Source organism: Lathyrus oleraceus, chromosome 5, assembly GCF_024323335.1.
Source record: "Lathyrus oleraceus cultivar Zhongwan6 chromosome 5, CAAS_Psat_ZW6_1.0, whole genome shotgun sequence".
NCBI lineage: Eukaryota > Viridiplantae > Streptophyta > Magnoliopsida > Fabales > Fabaceae > Lathyrus > Lathyrus oleraceus.
The window spans coordinates 362648345-362661048 of record NC_066583.1 but is presented as its reverse complement, the minus strand read 5'-3'; the positions used below and the strand labels follow the sequence as shown (position 1 = coordinate 362661048).

Genomic DNA, 12704 nt, shown 5'->3' with positions numbered 1-12704 from the left:
GAATGCAAGTTAGTAGGCTACACTGACTCAAGTTGGTGTAGTGATGTTGAGGATAGAAATTCCACATCTGGCTATGTGTTTATGTTAGGTGAAGCAAAATACACAGTTGCTTCTCTTTATGCATGTCAAGCAACGTGGATGGTGAATCTGGTTGAAAAGATTACAGGGAAGAATCATGGAGCAATTATCATGAAGATCGACAACATGTCTACTATCAATCTGGCGAAGAATCTGATAGCGCATGGACGAAGCGAACACATCGAAATGAGGTTCCATTATCTTCGAAAGCAAGTGGCAGAAGCGATGCTGAACTTGGAACAATGCAGAACTGAGAATCAGATTGCAGGTATCATGACGAAAGGAATGTAGATCGAAGTGTTCAAGAAGTTAAGGTCTATGATGAATATAGATAGCTTAGACATAGTAAATTACGTGGCGTATTGAATTGAAATTATTTGTGTCAAAATAGTATTTTTCGAAAAAGTTTGTTGTCGTTGAAATGTCGTGTGTCAAATTTGTGTGAGTGTCGAGGAGTTAGCCTCGACATGGATTTGGTTTTAAATCTAATTTCGTAGTGTTGGTAGAATTATGTATTTTAGATTTTTGTTTTTGGACTTTGCTTAGAGAGCAATCAAACAAAATCTATAAATAGGGAGTAACCCCTGTTATTGCAAAAACTTAAATTTTGCAGTTGCAAATGAATAAAGAATCACAGTTTGTGAGCAGAGAGGAACTCTGCAGAAAATTTATCTTCTTCCTTCTCTCAATAAACTGTAACTCTTTTCTTCTCAATTAATCTTCTTTTCTTGTTTTTCATCACCATTGTGCAATGATACAATCTTGCAACCAAAGTTGATTGATTCACTCGAGTGAAAAGTGAAGAACAAAAGAGAATTTAATCGGTGCAATTGAATCTTATTCATTAAGATTGATACGGAGTTACTTAAAGTCTTGGATTTAATTTCAACAATTTTGTCTTATAAATAAAGGACTTCCCCTCATTTCAAATCACATAAATAAACGTATTTTGAATAATATATATATATATATATATATATATATATATATATATATATATATATATATATATATATATATATATATATATATATATATAAGGTGAACTTCAAAACGAACAACCATATTTCAAATACAATCAATGAAAACGATAATTCTAAAACTGATTGAGAGATATTGTTCAACACTGTTAGAAGGAAGATGATAAAGTTCAAATTGATTAAGGTTTCTTTTAAACATAGAAAAAACATAGTTGCTCACACACTTGCAAAAGAAAGTCAAACCCTCTAAAAGAGTTTTTTTAGATTGAGGATAACCTGAATTGTATCCAAGTCCAAATCCAAAAGAAAAAAAAATGAGGTTTGTTTTTTTATTTAAAAAAATATATTCTTATAATTTTAAAATTTATAAAAAAAAATATTTTTTGAATTAAATACAAATTTTTAAACCCATTCTATTTTTAAATTTAATTATCAATACATATATCATAACCACCCTAACAACCCTAAAGTATGAAACTTTCCATTATTACGATCTACATACAATTAATTTTTTTCCATCAAAATTAGCAATCATAATTGATAAGTAGAGATTTATAAAGCAAAAACCGTGCGAGAGTTTCTCGCTTTATTCACTTAAATTTTCTCTTACTCTCCAATTTATTTTCACAATTATTGACGACAAACATGAAGAAAATAAGGCAAATTAAAAAGGACTCACCTTTTTGTCTTAACATCTCTTTCTTTCATTTTCCTATCTATGGTCTTTCATTTTGAACATGACGTGGCAAACACTCACATGTCCCTACCCCTTTTCTCACGCTCCTTGAAGAATGCATCTCAAGGACATAAAAGTCTTTTCGCAAGAATAAAGTCACCAAAGTTTACGAAGTCCAATACAAATACAAACAATCCTCAAAGCAGGACCACAGATTTTAAAATAGTAACGGATGCACCTGATATTTCCCTCTCGTCTCTTCGTCTTGTTACTATACACTGCTGATGCGAAAATTTTGTCTCCAACAGCTTTCCATTTTCAATCACTTTCTCTCTCTAACAACTCTCGCTCTCTCTCTCTTTCTCTCACTGCAGATTCAAAACCAGTGATCTTCAATTTTCAATTTTCAAAGCTGAAGAATCGGCTTTGTGTAAGGTGATTTTTTTGAAATTAATTATAATTTTTTTTTATCGATTTTCTTTCTGATTTAGCTGAAGGTTAAAGCGTTGTTGGTTTTGAGATTCTGCTTTTTTTAGTGAGGATTTTCTGAACTAGTTTATTTTGTTAGTTTCTTTTTTTAGTTACTCTTCGCAATTTTTGCTTTTAATGGTTGTAGTTTTTTAATTCAAGTTCTATTTGCGGTGTTTGCGTTTGGTGATGTTTTTATGTCGTTTTGAGTTTTGACCTGACTTGTTATTTTGTACATGGAATTTCAATTTGGTGTGATATTCAGTTTTTGCCGTATGATGTTGATCCTTGACTTGTGTGTATTTGATGATTTTTGGGTTTTGAATGGTTATGAAATTGTTTATTTGTTTTATATATTAGGTTTTGTATCTGTGAATGTGATTTTGAATGGACTGTTTTTGTGTTTGATAAGCATTATTATTGATTCCGTGTTGGGTTTATGCGTTACGTGTGTTGTTATGTTGTGTTGTTCTTTATGAATTTTACTTGGTGAAAGATTCTGGAATCATGGATCGTGTGGAAATAATCCAAAATAAGTAGTTTGAGAGAGAATCTTACTGTTTCAAACTTTTCAATGAACCCAAGGGCCAGTAGCGTTACTGATTGATTATAGGGCCTTACAATCATATATCTATCTTACAGTTACAGCAATCATTTTTATGCTAAATTCCAATTTAAAAGGTTATTGGCGGTGAATGGTGTGATTGAAAAGATATTTATGAAATTTGGGATTGTTTTAACTTTTATATGTATAGCTTATTTGGTTAATTAATTAATGTTTTTCTTCTATGTTTTTGACAGGTTGGTTTTTGAAGTTTCTAGTATTTAGATCTATAATACAATGGTTGCGAAAATACGTAACACTGCTGCTACCGACTCTCCCTCCCCTACGCCAAAACCAGTGGTTGGAGAGATTGATACCAGTCCACCTTTTCAGTCTGTTAAAGATGCAGTGTCTCTATTTGGTGAAGGTGCTTTCTCAGGGGAAAGACTTATTTTTAAGAAGCCAAAAGGTTATTCTTCTGAGGTAATTTTCAGTTGTGTGTTAGTATGTTTTCTCAGCTACTAATCCATTTTTGTGTTGTAAAACGACAACGGAAGTTGCTTAGTGTATCGATAAATTTTATGATTTGTTTGCATATAAATGCGTATGTATGTATCTTTAACAAAAGGTAAAATAAAGTCATACCGTTTTCATATTAGCTATAAGCTGTTTTCATTTGCTATCTTGGATAGCTTATGCAAACTAGAATCTCTTAAGTGTTTATGTCAGTAGATAAACTTCAATAAGTCGATCCATTGCAAGCAGCACTAGGAAAATGCAGAGAGTATTTTATTAATTTGCGGTGGAAATGCAGAGAACTCCCACATTTTCACTTGCTACAGAAAAACAACGGTAGTAGAAGTAAACATGATAACACAGACTTCAAAGCTCTGCAAACCTCTTTGCTCAAAGGCCGAAAATCCCTTACTCACCTAACTCACTCTTTCTTTCTTCCCCTTCTATATAGATTCTAACTCCTCTAACCCTTCCTTCCTTTTCCATTCACTGCCATGTTAATATTCAGTTATGTTTCTGTGTGGTCTACAGTTTATTTCTATGATAATTAGCATGATAAATCCTGTTGAATTTCTTCATTTTTTAATCACTTTTTTTAACAGAAGCAACAGAAGACATTGTGTTTCTTTTCACATAATGAGCCTATTCTTCTATATGATATTCAATGTGCATGTGTCGTTCTACATCTTACTGTAAATCTTATTTTATTTGCACTAACTTTATGGTTTTAATTCTACGGACCTTTATAATAGTACTTTCAGCATGTTTTAGCTTTTATTTAAACAATATAGTTATGACTTCTGAGTTTGATATCTGAATTTGTAAATGATTTGGACTTTGGAGGATAAATCACATTCTTAAAATTATTTGTGCTCTGTACGAAATTGTGCGCACATTCTAAGTTTTCAGACTTCAAACTTCAGATTACGCGAGCTCTTCTAACTTTTTACCACTGAACTATGTTATCTCATTGAAAAGTTCTATTTCATTTTTTCAAGCTTAGTATGTTTTTTTGTCTTTTTCATTTTGTAATTTTTCAAGTTTGTTGTTTCACTAGAGAGTTTTGGCCAAGGAGACACAACTTCATGTATCGCATAAAGAGCTGAACAAGTTAAAGGAACAAGTAAAGAATGCTGAAACTACTAAGGCTCAAGCTCTTGTGGAACTTGAAAGGGCTCAAAGAACAGTCCATGATTTGACACAAAAGCTGAAACTTATTACTGAATCTAGGGAGCTAGCAATCAAGGCAACGGAAGCTGCAAAAACTCAGGTGAAACAAAAGAACGGCGACTCAGATGGAATCAATGGTGCCTGGAAAGAAGAGTTAGAAACTGCAGTTAAAAGTTATGCATCTATCATGACAGAACTCAATGCTGCTAAGCAAGATCTGAGGAAAACACGCCAGGAATATGATTCATCCTCTGATGCAAAAGTATCGGCTCTCAAACAAATGGAAGAAGCTGAGAATGCAAAGAAGGAAAACACTGAAAGATTATCTGAGCTGTCGAAAGAAATTTCAGCTGTAAAGGAGTCAATTGAGCAAGCAAAGCTTGCATCCGCAGAAGCGCAGCAACAACAAGCATTGATATTATCTGAAAAAGATGCTCTTAAACAATCATACAAAGCCACTCTTGAACAGTCCGAAAATAAATTACTTGCTTTGAAAAAGGAATTCAATCCCGAGCTCTCAAAAAATCTTGAAGCGCAGTTGGCTGAGACAATGAGCGAAATTGCAGCTCTGCAAAAGGAAATGGAAAACAAAAGGTCTTCCGATTTGGACTCAGTGAAAACGGTTACTTCAGAGCTTGACGGTGCTAAAGAATCACTGCAGAAAGTAGTAGACGAGGAAAACTCTCTTAGAACCTTGGTAGAGACTTTGAAGGTGGAACTAGAAAATGTAAAGAAAGAACATTCTGAATTAAAGGAAAAAGAGGCTGAAACCGAATCCACTGTTGGGAATCTACACGTCAAACTCCGCAAAAGTAAGTCCGAGCTCGAAGCGGTCTCAGCCGATGAATCTAAGGTTAGAGGTGCATCCGAGGAAATGATCTTGACGCTGAGTCAGCTGACATCCGAAACTGAGGATGCACGGCGGGAAGCCGAAGATATGAAGAACAAGACAGCCGAGTTAAAGAAAGAAGCCGAAGCTACTAAACTTGCATTGGAAGAAGCAGAGAAAAAGCTTAAAGAAGCAATAGAAGAAGCAGAAGCAGCAAAAGCGGCTGAAGCTAGTGCTGTCGAGCAGATTACAGTGCTAACCGAAAGGACTAGTGCTGCACGTGCATCAACATCGTCAGAATCCGGATCTGTGATTGCAATCTCGACGGAGGAGTTTGAGTCACTAAACCGCAAAGTCGAGGAATCTGATAAATTAGCAGACATGAAAGTGGATGCTGCCAAAGCACAGGTAGAAGCCGTGAAAGCTAGCGAAAACGAAATTTTGAAAAAATTGGAGGCAACTCAGAAGGAGATTGATGATATGAAAACTGCAACTCAGGAGGCTTTGAAAAGGGCTGAGATGGCTGAAGCAGCAAAGAGAGCAGTTGAGGGTGAGCTTCGAAGGTGGCGCGAACGGGATCAGAAAAAAGCGGCCGAAGCTGCAGCTCGGATATTGGCCGAAACACAGATATCGTTGTCGTCAGAATCATCTCCTCAGCATTATAGGATTCAAAAGCAGAATCTTCCTCCTCCTCATAAAACAGTGGCAGTGAGGAAGTTGGAAAAAGAGAAGGTTTCGTTTTCGAAGAAAGCTGGGTTGCCTAATATTAGTGGTATCTTTCAGAGGAAGAAAAGTCATTTAGCTGAGGGTGGGTCTGCTTCTTATTTGCCTGGTGAGAATCCTGTATAGTTTGTTGTGAAGCTCTTGGGAATGTGAGAAAAAAACATGTTGAAGATTTGTGTGTAGTTGAGGAATTTGAGTAGATTTTTTGTTAATGAAGTGTGTTTGAAGGAAAGTATTGTATGGTGTTAATAGTTTGGTGAAATATTATGGGACATGCTTATATGTAAAGGGAACATGTGGAAAAATTAAAATCTTTTGGTAAAATATCTATTTGTATTTTTTCCTGTTCATATTAACCTATGGGTGAGGAGTAAATTACCAATTTGTCCCTTGATGAGCTCATTTTTTCCCTTTTTGATTTGGTTTATTGAATATATAGCCTTTGCAGAATAATTTTTGTTGATAGGATTTGTCAAATAAAAATTGTGATTATCCTAATAAGGAGGATAATAGAGAAGTTAAGTTTGTAAGTAAAGAAAGGGTAATGTCGTCATTTTGCTGGTGAAGTTTGGTGTGTGCAACACCAATTTTTAAGTTAATTATTGCTCAATGGATCATGCTTTTGTGGAATGTTATTGACTTAACACTTTTGAAGAAATAAATAAAAGTTATTGACAATATAGTTATTGCACGCCTCAACAATATTTTGTTCTGAAAACTATTTAATAATTTTCAAAGTCTTATACGTCATCAAAAAAGAGTCTTATGTATAATAAACGAAAAATTATAAGTTTGAAAAACACCATATACAAAATAAATATATTTTTTATCAGAAAAAGATGCTTTATTCATAACGACTTAACATTTGAGTAAATAATAAAAATCTTGAGTTTAAATAAGGATAACAAGGAACAATGCATCAAAATGGATTTTTTCTTAGTCTAATAATCTGGTAGAATTTCATCTCTTAAAAATGAGATTCAAAAACTGCCCTCTCTAATCCATACACAACTAACTAGCTAGCTTAATAAGACCAAGATAGCTAATATCATATAAATTGTCATATGGAGCCATCTTTTCCATGTTAAACAAATATATCATATCATTAACTCATCATCCAAAGTGGTTATAAAAATTAGATTAAAGTTTGTGTCTGAACATATCTGCATCTGAGTTGATGCAATCATTACAATATTACATTACATCTAGTAATAACTTGGTATACCTTTATACTAATAAAGAACAGGTATAACCTTCCATATCATATAGATATATATCATAAAGCAAATCAAGAAATAAAAGTGCCTCAGAATCTTCACAAGCTTTCTCAATGTCTTCCATTAACAGCAAGACCGGTTCGCGAGTTGGTAAACCCTTTTTTCTGGATTTCCAGTTTGTGAAACTCAACTTCAACGCTTCCGTTGTTCTGATTTTCCAATTTGTGAAACTCAACTTCAATGGTTTTGGCTATTTTGGCATCATCCGGGTCTGGCTCTGGTATGTCTACATAGAAAGATCCTTGTCTCATCAGCGGTGTTGATTCCGCAGAGTTAGCTTGCTGCTTTATGTGGTTATAGAGTTGTTGATGGAATGCGTGGTTGAAGGAGAAACAGTTTTCGGTAATTGCTGCAACTGCATTATGTCTCGATGACTTGGAATCTTGTTTTTTGCAGAAGTGTGGGAGAGATCCGTAGTCCATTACCTTGAGTAATTCGTCCTTGCCACAGCCTTGCAGCACCTGGATTTTCTTCCTTGTTCTTTCTTGCAAAAGAGGCTTTACAACCTTCCGATTATTATTGAAGTAAAAAGATTTCAGTTGTTAATCTTTCGAGTTCCGTATTACGATAATGAAATTAAAGAGGGAGAAGTGAAACTCTGGTAACATTAAGACAGGCACAAACCTTCCAACACGCGGAGAATACATATGGTGCATTAACGATATAGTATGTGTCTGTCTTTTCCGGATAGTTCAAGTCATCTATCGTAGATATAGCTGTCAATAGCTGCAAAAGGCAATCAAGCGCGGACTGTCAACTATAATTGCAGTGACATTAGCATTGATGATAAAGAAGTCCAAAGAATGAGAGATGCGGCGAAAAATAAAACATTTTTCGATGATTGCTACCGTACCCTTAATTGGTTGAGCGCTGAAAATCTCAAACCAGTCATATCCAAGACTTTCACGCAGGTGCCACTATATCTTCCATGCTTCTTTGTAGCAGTTGGCTAAATAAAATTTTCAAATAAGCAAAAAGGTCATGAGAGAGTTTATACGAATAACTAGTGGAAAGACGAGGACGAATGTGTCGCTCTGTCCGCTTTTCTATTAAGCTTTGTTTTATGTTATGAATTAAATAATTGGGTACTCACCAAGATCACCCGATCTCTATATTCGTTCACTTGGATGTGAGATTGTATATAGTATTTGTCCTGAAAAAGAAAGGAACTCGTAATTTAATATCACATAGATAATTCTACCGAGTTTAGATCCTACATTATGAAATATAGACAAACCGAAAGCCGGCATTGAACACCGAAGAGTTCAGGAGGAGCCTTGCTTTGCAAGTATTAATATCTATCGTATTTTAAAGATGTGATGAAAAGAGAAGGTATGATGAGATCCTTACGGATGCTTTGTCATACGTACTGAGCCCAACGCCAACAGCGATGACGGGTAGGCCCTGGCATAATTCGTCCAAAAAATGAAAGAAATTAGAAATTGTGCATAAAGAGAAGTGTTTCAGATGATCTAAAAAGATGTCATTCGGCCTTTCTTGTACCTCTTTTGTGTAACCAGACATTCCTATGAGCTGAGAATCTCGCACAGCTCTGTACAAATCCGTTGGGATTGGCTTCTGCTATACAAAAATGAGATAATTCATTTTAATATTGTTATGAATTACGATCTGATTCATAACTCCATTTGATGAAAGAATTCAACAAACAAGTTTCACGAAAGTTTAACCAGAAAAACAGATCAATTTCGAAGAAGAAGAAGAAAACGAGATTGCATGGAAAGAGAGAACTCACCGCTAAAACTTTGTCAATCTCATTTTCCACTCTCCAATGTAAACAATCAATTAACTGCGACAGTTTAAATTGTCAGAAAACTATTTACATCCAAAGATCAAAAGTGACGCAACACGGCTGATTTCATCTAAGAGGTTCTGCCAAACATAAAAGATTTAACTAACCATTTTATGAGCTTTGGCAACATTCCCGTCCCGAGCTTTGAGAAACCGCCCTAACGTTTCAGTCGGATATCCCTGGTGCATATTCTGAAATATAAAGAGAAAAGTTTCAGGACAAAAAATCTCATGGTAACAGATACTGATAGTAAGACGCAACAAATTCTTTAGTCTCATATGCTTAACTAAGGTCATGTCTGGACAAACAACTTAATTAACACTTATAACATATAAGTGCTTATGAATAAGTTATTTCAACAACAAACAAAAAACAAAGTCAAATTGTTTTCAAATAGATTATAAGTTGTTTTCATAAACTATCCAAGAGAACTTATGAAAATAAGTTGAAAACAAGTTGAAAGTAACTTAAATAAGTCCATCCAAATAGCCCTCAAAATAACATAAAAATGAATGATTAAGTTTATGTTTGGTTTCACATTCGAAGCATCCAAAATTGATTCTGGATACATAAAATTGATTCTAACATGTTTAGTTGCTCTCGAGTAGAATTCACTATACTTTCCAAAATTGATTCTACTCAAAGCTATGATTTGTACCTTTGAATCTAAAGGTGATTTTTACACTGAAATTGATCGATCAATCCACTTTCGAAAAAAATTTATCCAAACATAAATCACTTCACTTTCAAATCCCTTTCATCCCAGATCAATTTTACGGAATCAATTCACTTAAAACCAATTATCTTCACCGCAGAACCAAACATACACCAAATTATGTATAGGCTTAATACACAATAAAAGGAGAAAATACATTAAAATATTCTTATTTAGGCACGTAATCACTAAATTTAGCATCATTTACTCTCTAACTCTAAGATTTCTTTCCAAACATCAAAATTCAGCCTTTACAATTACCCATCTCCAGAAATTTTTTTAGCAACTAAGAGCACCAGAAATCCAGATCAAATTTTGCAATAATTTTCCTTCAAAAAGGGATTAAAAATTCAATTTTTTTTTTCAAATCAGGTTATAGATCATCAATCACAAAACTTCATAACCAAGATCAAACAAAAAAAAAAATCAAAAACCAAACCTTGAATGTGATCTTCTTCTGCTCATCAACTACAACAAGAAACAAAAAAAAAGTTTTTTTAGTAATGAAGAAAGATCATAGAAAAACATAAGAATGCAAACCGAATTTTAATCTTTTGAAGCATACCATTGTCCATCAAAGACTGCAACTGCTTAATTGCATCTTGATTTCCCATACCCATCTTGTTCTTCACCTCTCAAACAACACTTTACTGAAGAAAAAAAAGGAAAATTCAACTGAGAAATTTGCAAGTGGATTCTGAAATAGAGATCTCATAAAGATTGATACACTAAGAGACAGAAAAGGAAGGTGAGAAACAAACCCTTTTCCTATGGTTGTGTGCAAGAAGGGTTCAGAGCATGGAGAGGTTAAGGTGTTTTTGGACTTTTTTGCAGCTTCCTTTGTACTGAGTGCTAAGCGGTGTAAAAAAATGTGGGAAAATTGAAGAAAACAAATCAATAAATAGAACTCACAAAAAAATTATAACATTTAATTAATTCAAATGGGTCATTTTACCGGTCTAATCAAATTGATACCGGTTTAATTGCAAAAAAGGTTCAACGAAAAACCGAGTTGGGTTTTTTATTTGACCGGTCCGAATGAAACCCGTTTGGGTTTTAAACTTAGTTACATGATTTTTGGAACTTCAAAAATAAATATAAAGGGAGAAGAATAATATTTAAGGCTAAAAAATATTTGTTTGCACTTATCTAGTGGTATTAAAATCAAAGTGATTTTTAATGTGTTTGTGAAAAAGTAGAGGCTACATTTTGTGTGTGGTGGTTAGAGTTTTGCTATCGTTCAATAAAGTTTTGTTTTATTAATGGTTTCAAAACAAAAGCAAAAGCATGTGCCTCCTTATTCCTCAACCAATACTTTATGAAGATGGTGGTTGTTATTTAATACATTTACTGACTTATATTTCTTCACAAGTAGCTTTCACTAGATTTTATTATTAGGGGTGTTTCTTGATGAATTTAAATTGTATTTATATCTTATATGATTTTTAAAATTTTATTTCTTATTTCTAAAATTTTAAAATTATATATAAAATAAATTTTAAAAATACTTTTAATTTTTTTAATAAATTGTTAAACAAATCGATGAAAATAATATTTCTAAAAATAATATTGATAAGATTGTCATTTATCATCAAACAAACACACATTACTTTTTATTATTATTATTATTATTTTATTTTTTAAAGTTATGATCTAAAAGTTTAGCATATTTTATAATTCAAGAGGGGTAAACCTCTTAGTAAGAGAAATGATGAACTTTTTAAAAAATATCAATATCAAAGTTAATAAATTATTATTTTAAGTATATTTTTCCGTTGCGGAACTAAAAATATAGATGATTGCGAAAATTACGCTGGAGTGGAGTTTTCCGATTTTCTTTGTGGATACAGTATTGTGGATTAAAGGTTGCGATCACGGTGCTTCTTGAAATCAGATGTATAGATTCTGCCACGACGCTGATAACGGGTATTGTTATCTCCGATATGGTGGATCTAAGGGGATATCTGTATGGTTAGCACTTTAACGCCCAAGTCAGGTAAGATTCAAGATAAGTGATAGTGAAAGTGAAGATTAAAGATGTACCTTAAAACCTTTACAAAGGTATTTATATCTTGGATTTGGCGGAGTAGGCTAGGTAACGAGCCTCGTGCCATTGAGCCTTTGACTGGTGAGGAGTAGTGGAACTTAGATCTTTGGTCAGCACGGACCAGAGGTCCCGAATCTTGGTCAGCACTGACCAGTAGGTTCTGGGTTTTTGGTCGGCACAAAATAGTTGACCCCAAGACTCGTCAGACATGTTTGATGTCGGAGGAGTCTTTCAGTAGTAGTGATCGGCCTCAAAAGAGTTTATCCAAGTGTCGGTTGGCATACACCGCTTTAGTTTTGCCTAAGTGTGATGAAAATGTAAACATTGAATGCAGTCTCATCACTGAAGCGTTTCGCCGTTTTTCTGTGACGTGTGATCTGAAAAGGTATGGGTTGATGTGACACAGTTTTCTGTGTACTTGAGTACACTTGAGTGAATGTGAGTTCCTATGATAAAATCTGATCGTCGATATGTCCTAGTTTCCTTCTTTCGATCTGATCAGTTCGATTGCCTTTGCATATATAAAGATAGAGAGAGGATGTGGGAAAACTTTTATAATTCTTCCATAGATTGAGTTTCCCCTGTCTCTTCGAGTTTTTCCCTCTTGTTTGAGAGCACTTACTTGTCAAAGTAACCGCCATCGCACGTTTGTAAACTTGAAGTGTTAAAGCTTCAATTTTTCACTTTCCTTTCTCATTTCAGAGCCTATGCCTTTCTATTTCAATGTACCTTCTCTTCTGCTCAACTTATACTCATGTTTTTATCGCATTTTTATTAAGATGAGTGGTAACCCTTTTATCATCGAGAGTGACTCAAAGGGTAATGTCTCTTCATCTTTGAGAGAGGAAATGAAGTTTGGGTTACATTCCTT

At 34.0% G+C, this 12704-nt stretch overlaps 2 protein-coding genes across 2 annotated transcripts; one reads left to right on the top strand and one right to left on the bottom strand.

Annotated features, from left to right (window-relative positions):
• Positions 1-1940: 1940 nt before the first annotated feature.
• Positions 1941-6373, top strand: LOC127084711 (WEB family protein At5g55860). Its single transcript, XM_051025218.1, has 3 exons — positions 1941-2169; positions 3004-3229; positions 4320-6373. The coding sequence occupies exons 2-3, from the start codon at positions 3044-3046 to the stop codon at positions 6108-6110; spliced, it is 1977 nt and encodes a 658-aa protein (XP_050881175.1). The 5' UTR covers positions 1941-2169; positions 3004-3043; the 3' UTR covers positions 6111-6373.
• Positions 6374-7097: 724 nt separating this feature from the next.
• Positions 7098-10713, bottom strand: LOC127084710 (SEC14 cytosolic factor). The gene is made up of 11 exons (XM_051025217.1): positions 10548-10713; positions 10352-10436; positions 10226-10254; positions 9179-9262; positions 9015-9068; positions 8765-8839; positions 8612-8665; positions 8355-8414; positions 8115-8210; positions 7886-7987; positions 7098-7767 (listed from the first exon to the last, which is right to left on the bottom strand). The coding sequence occupies exons 2-11, from the start codon at positions 10404-10406 to the stop codon at positions 7312-7314; spliced, it is 1065 nt and encodes a 354-aa protein (XP_050881174.1). The 5' UTR covers positions 10407-10436; positions 10548-10713; the 3' UTR covers positions 7098-7311.
• Positions 10714-12704: the final 1991 nt, after the last annotated feature.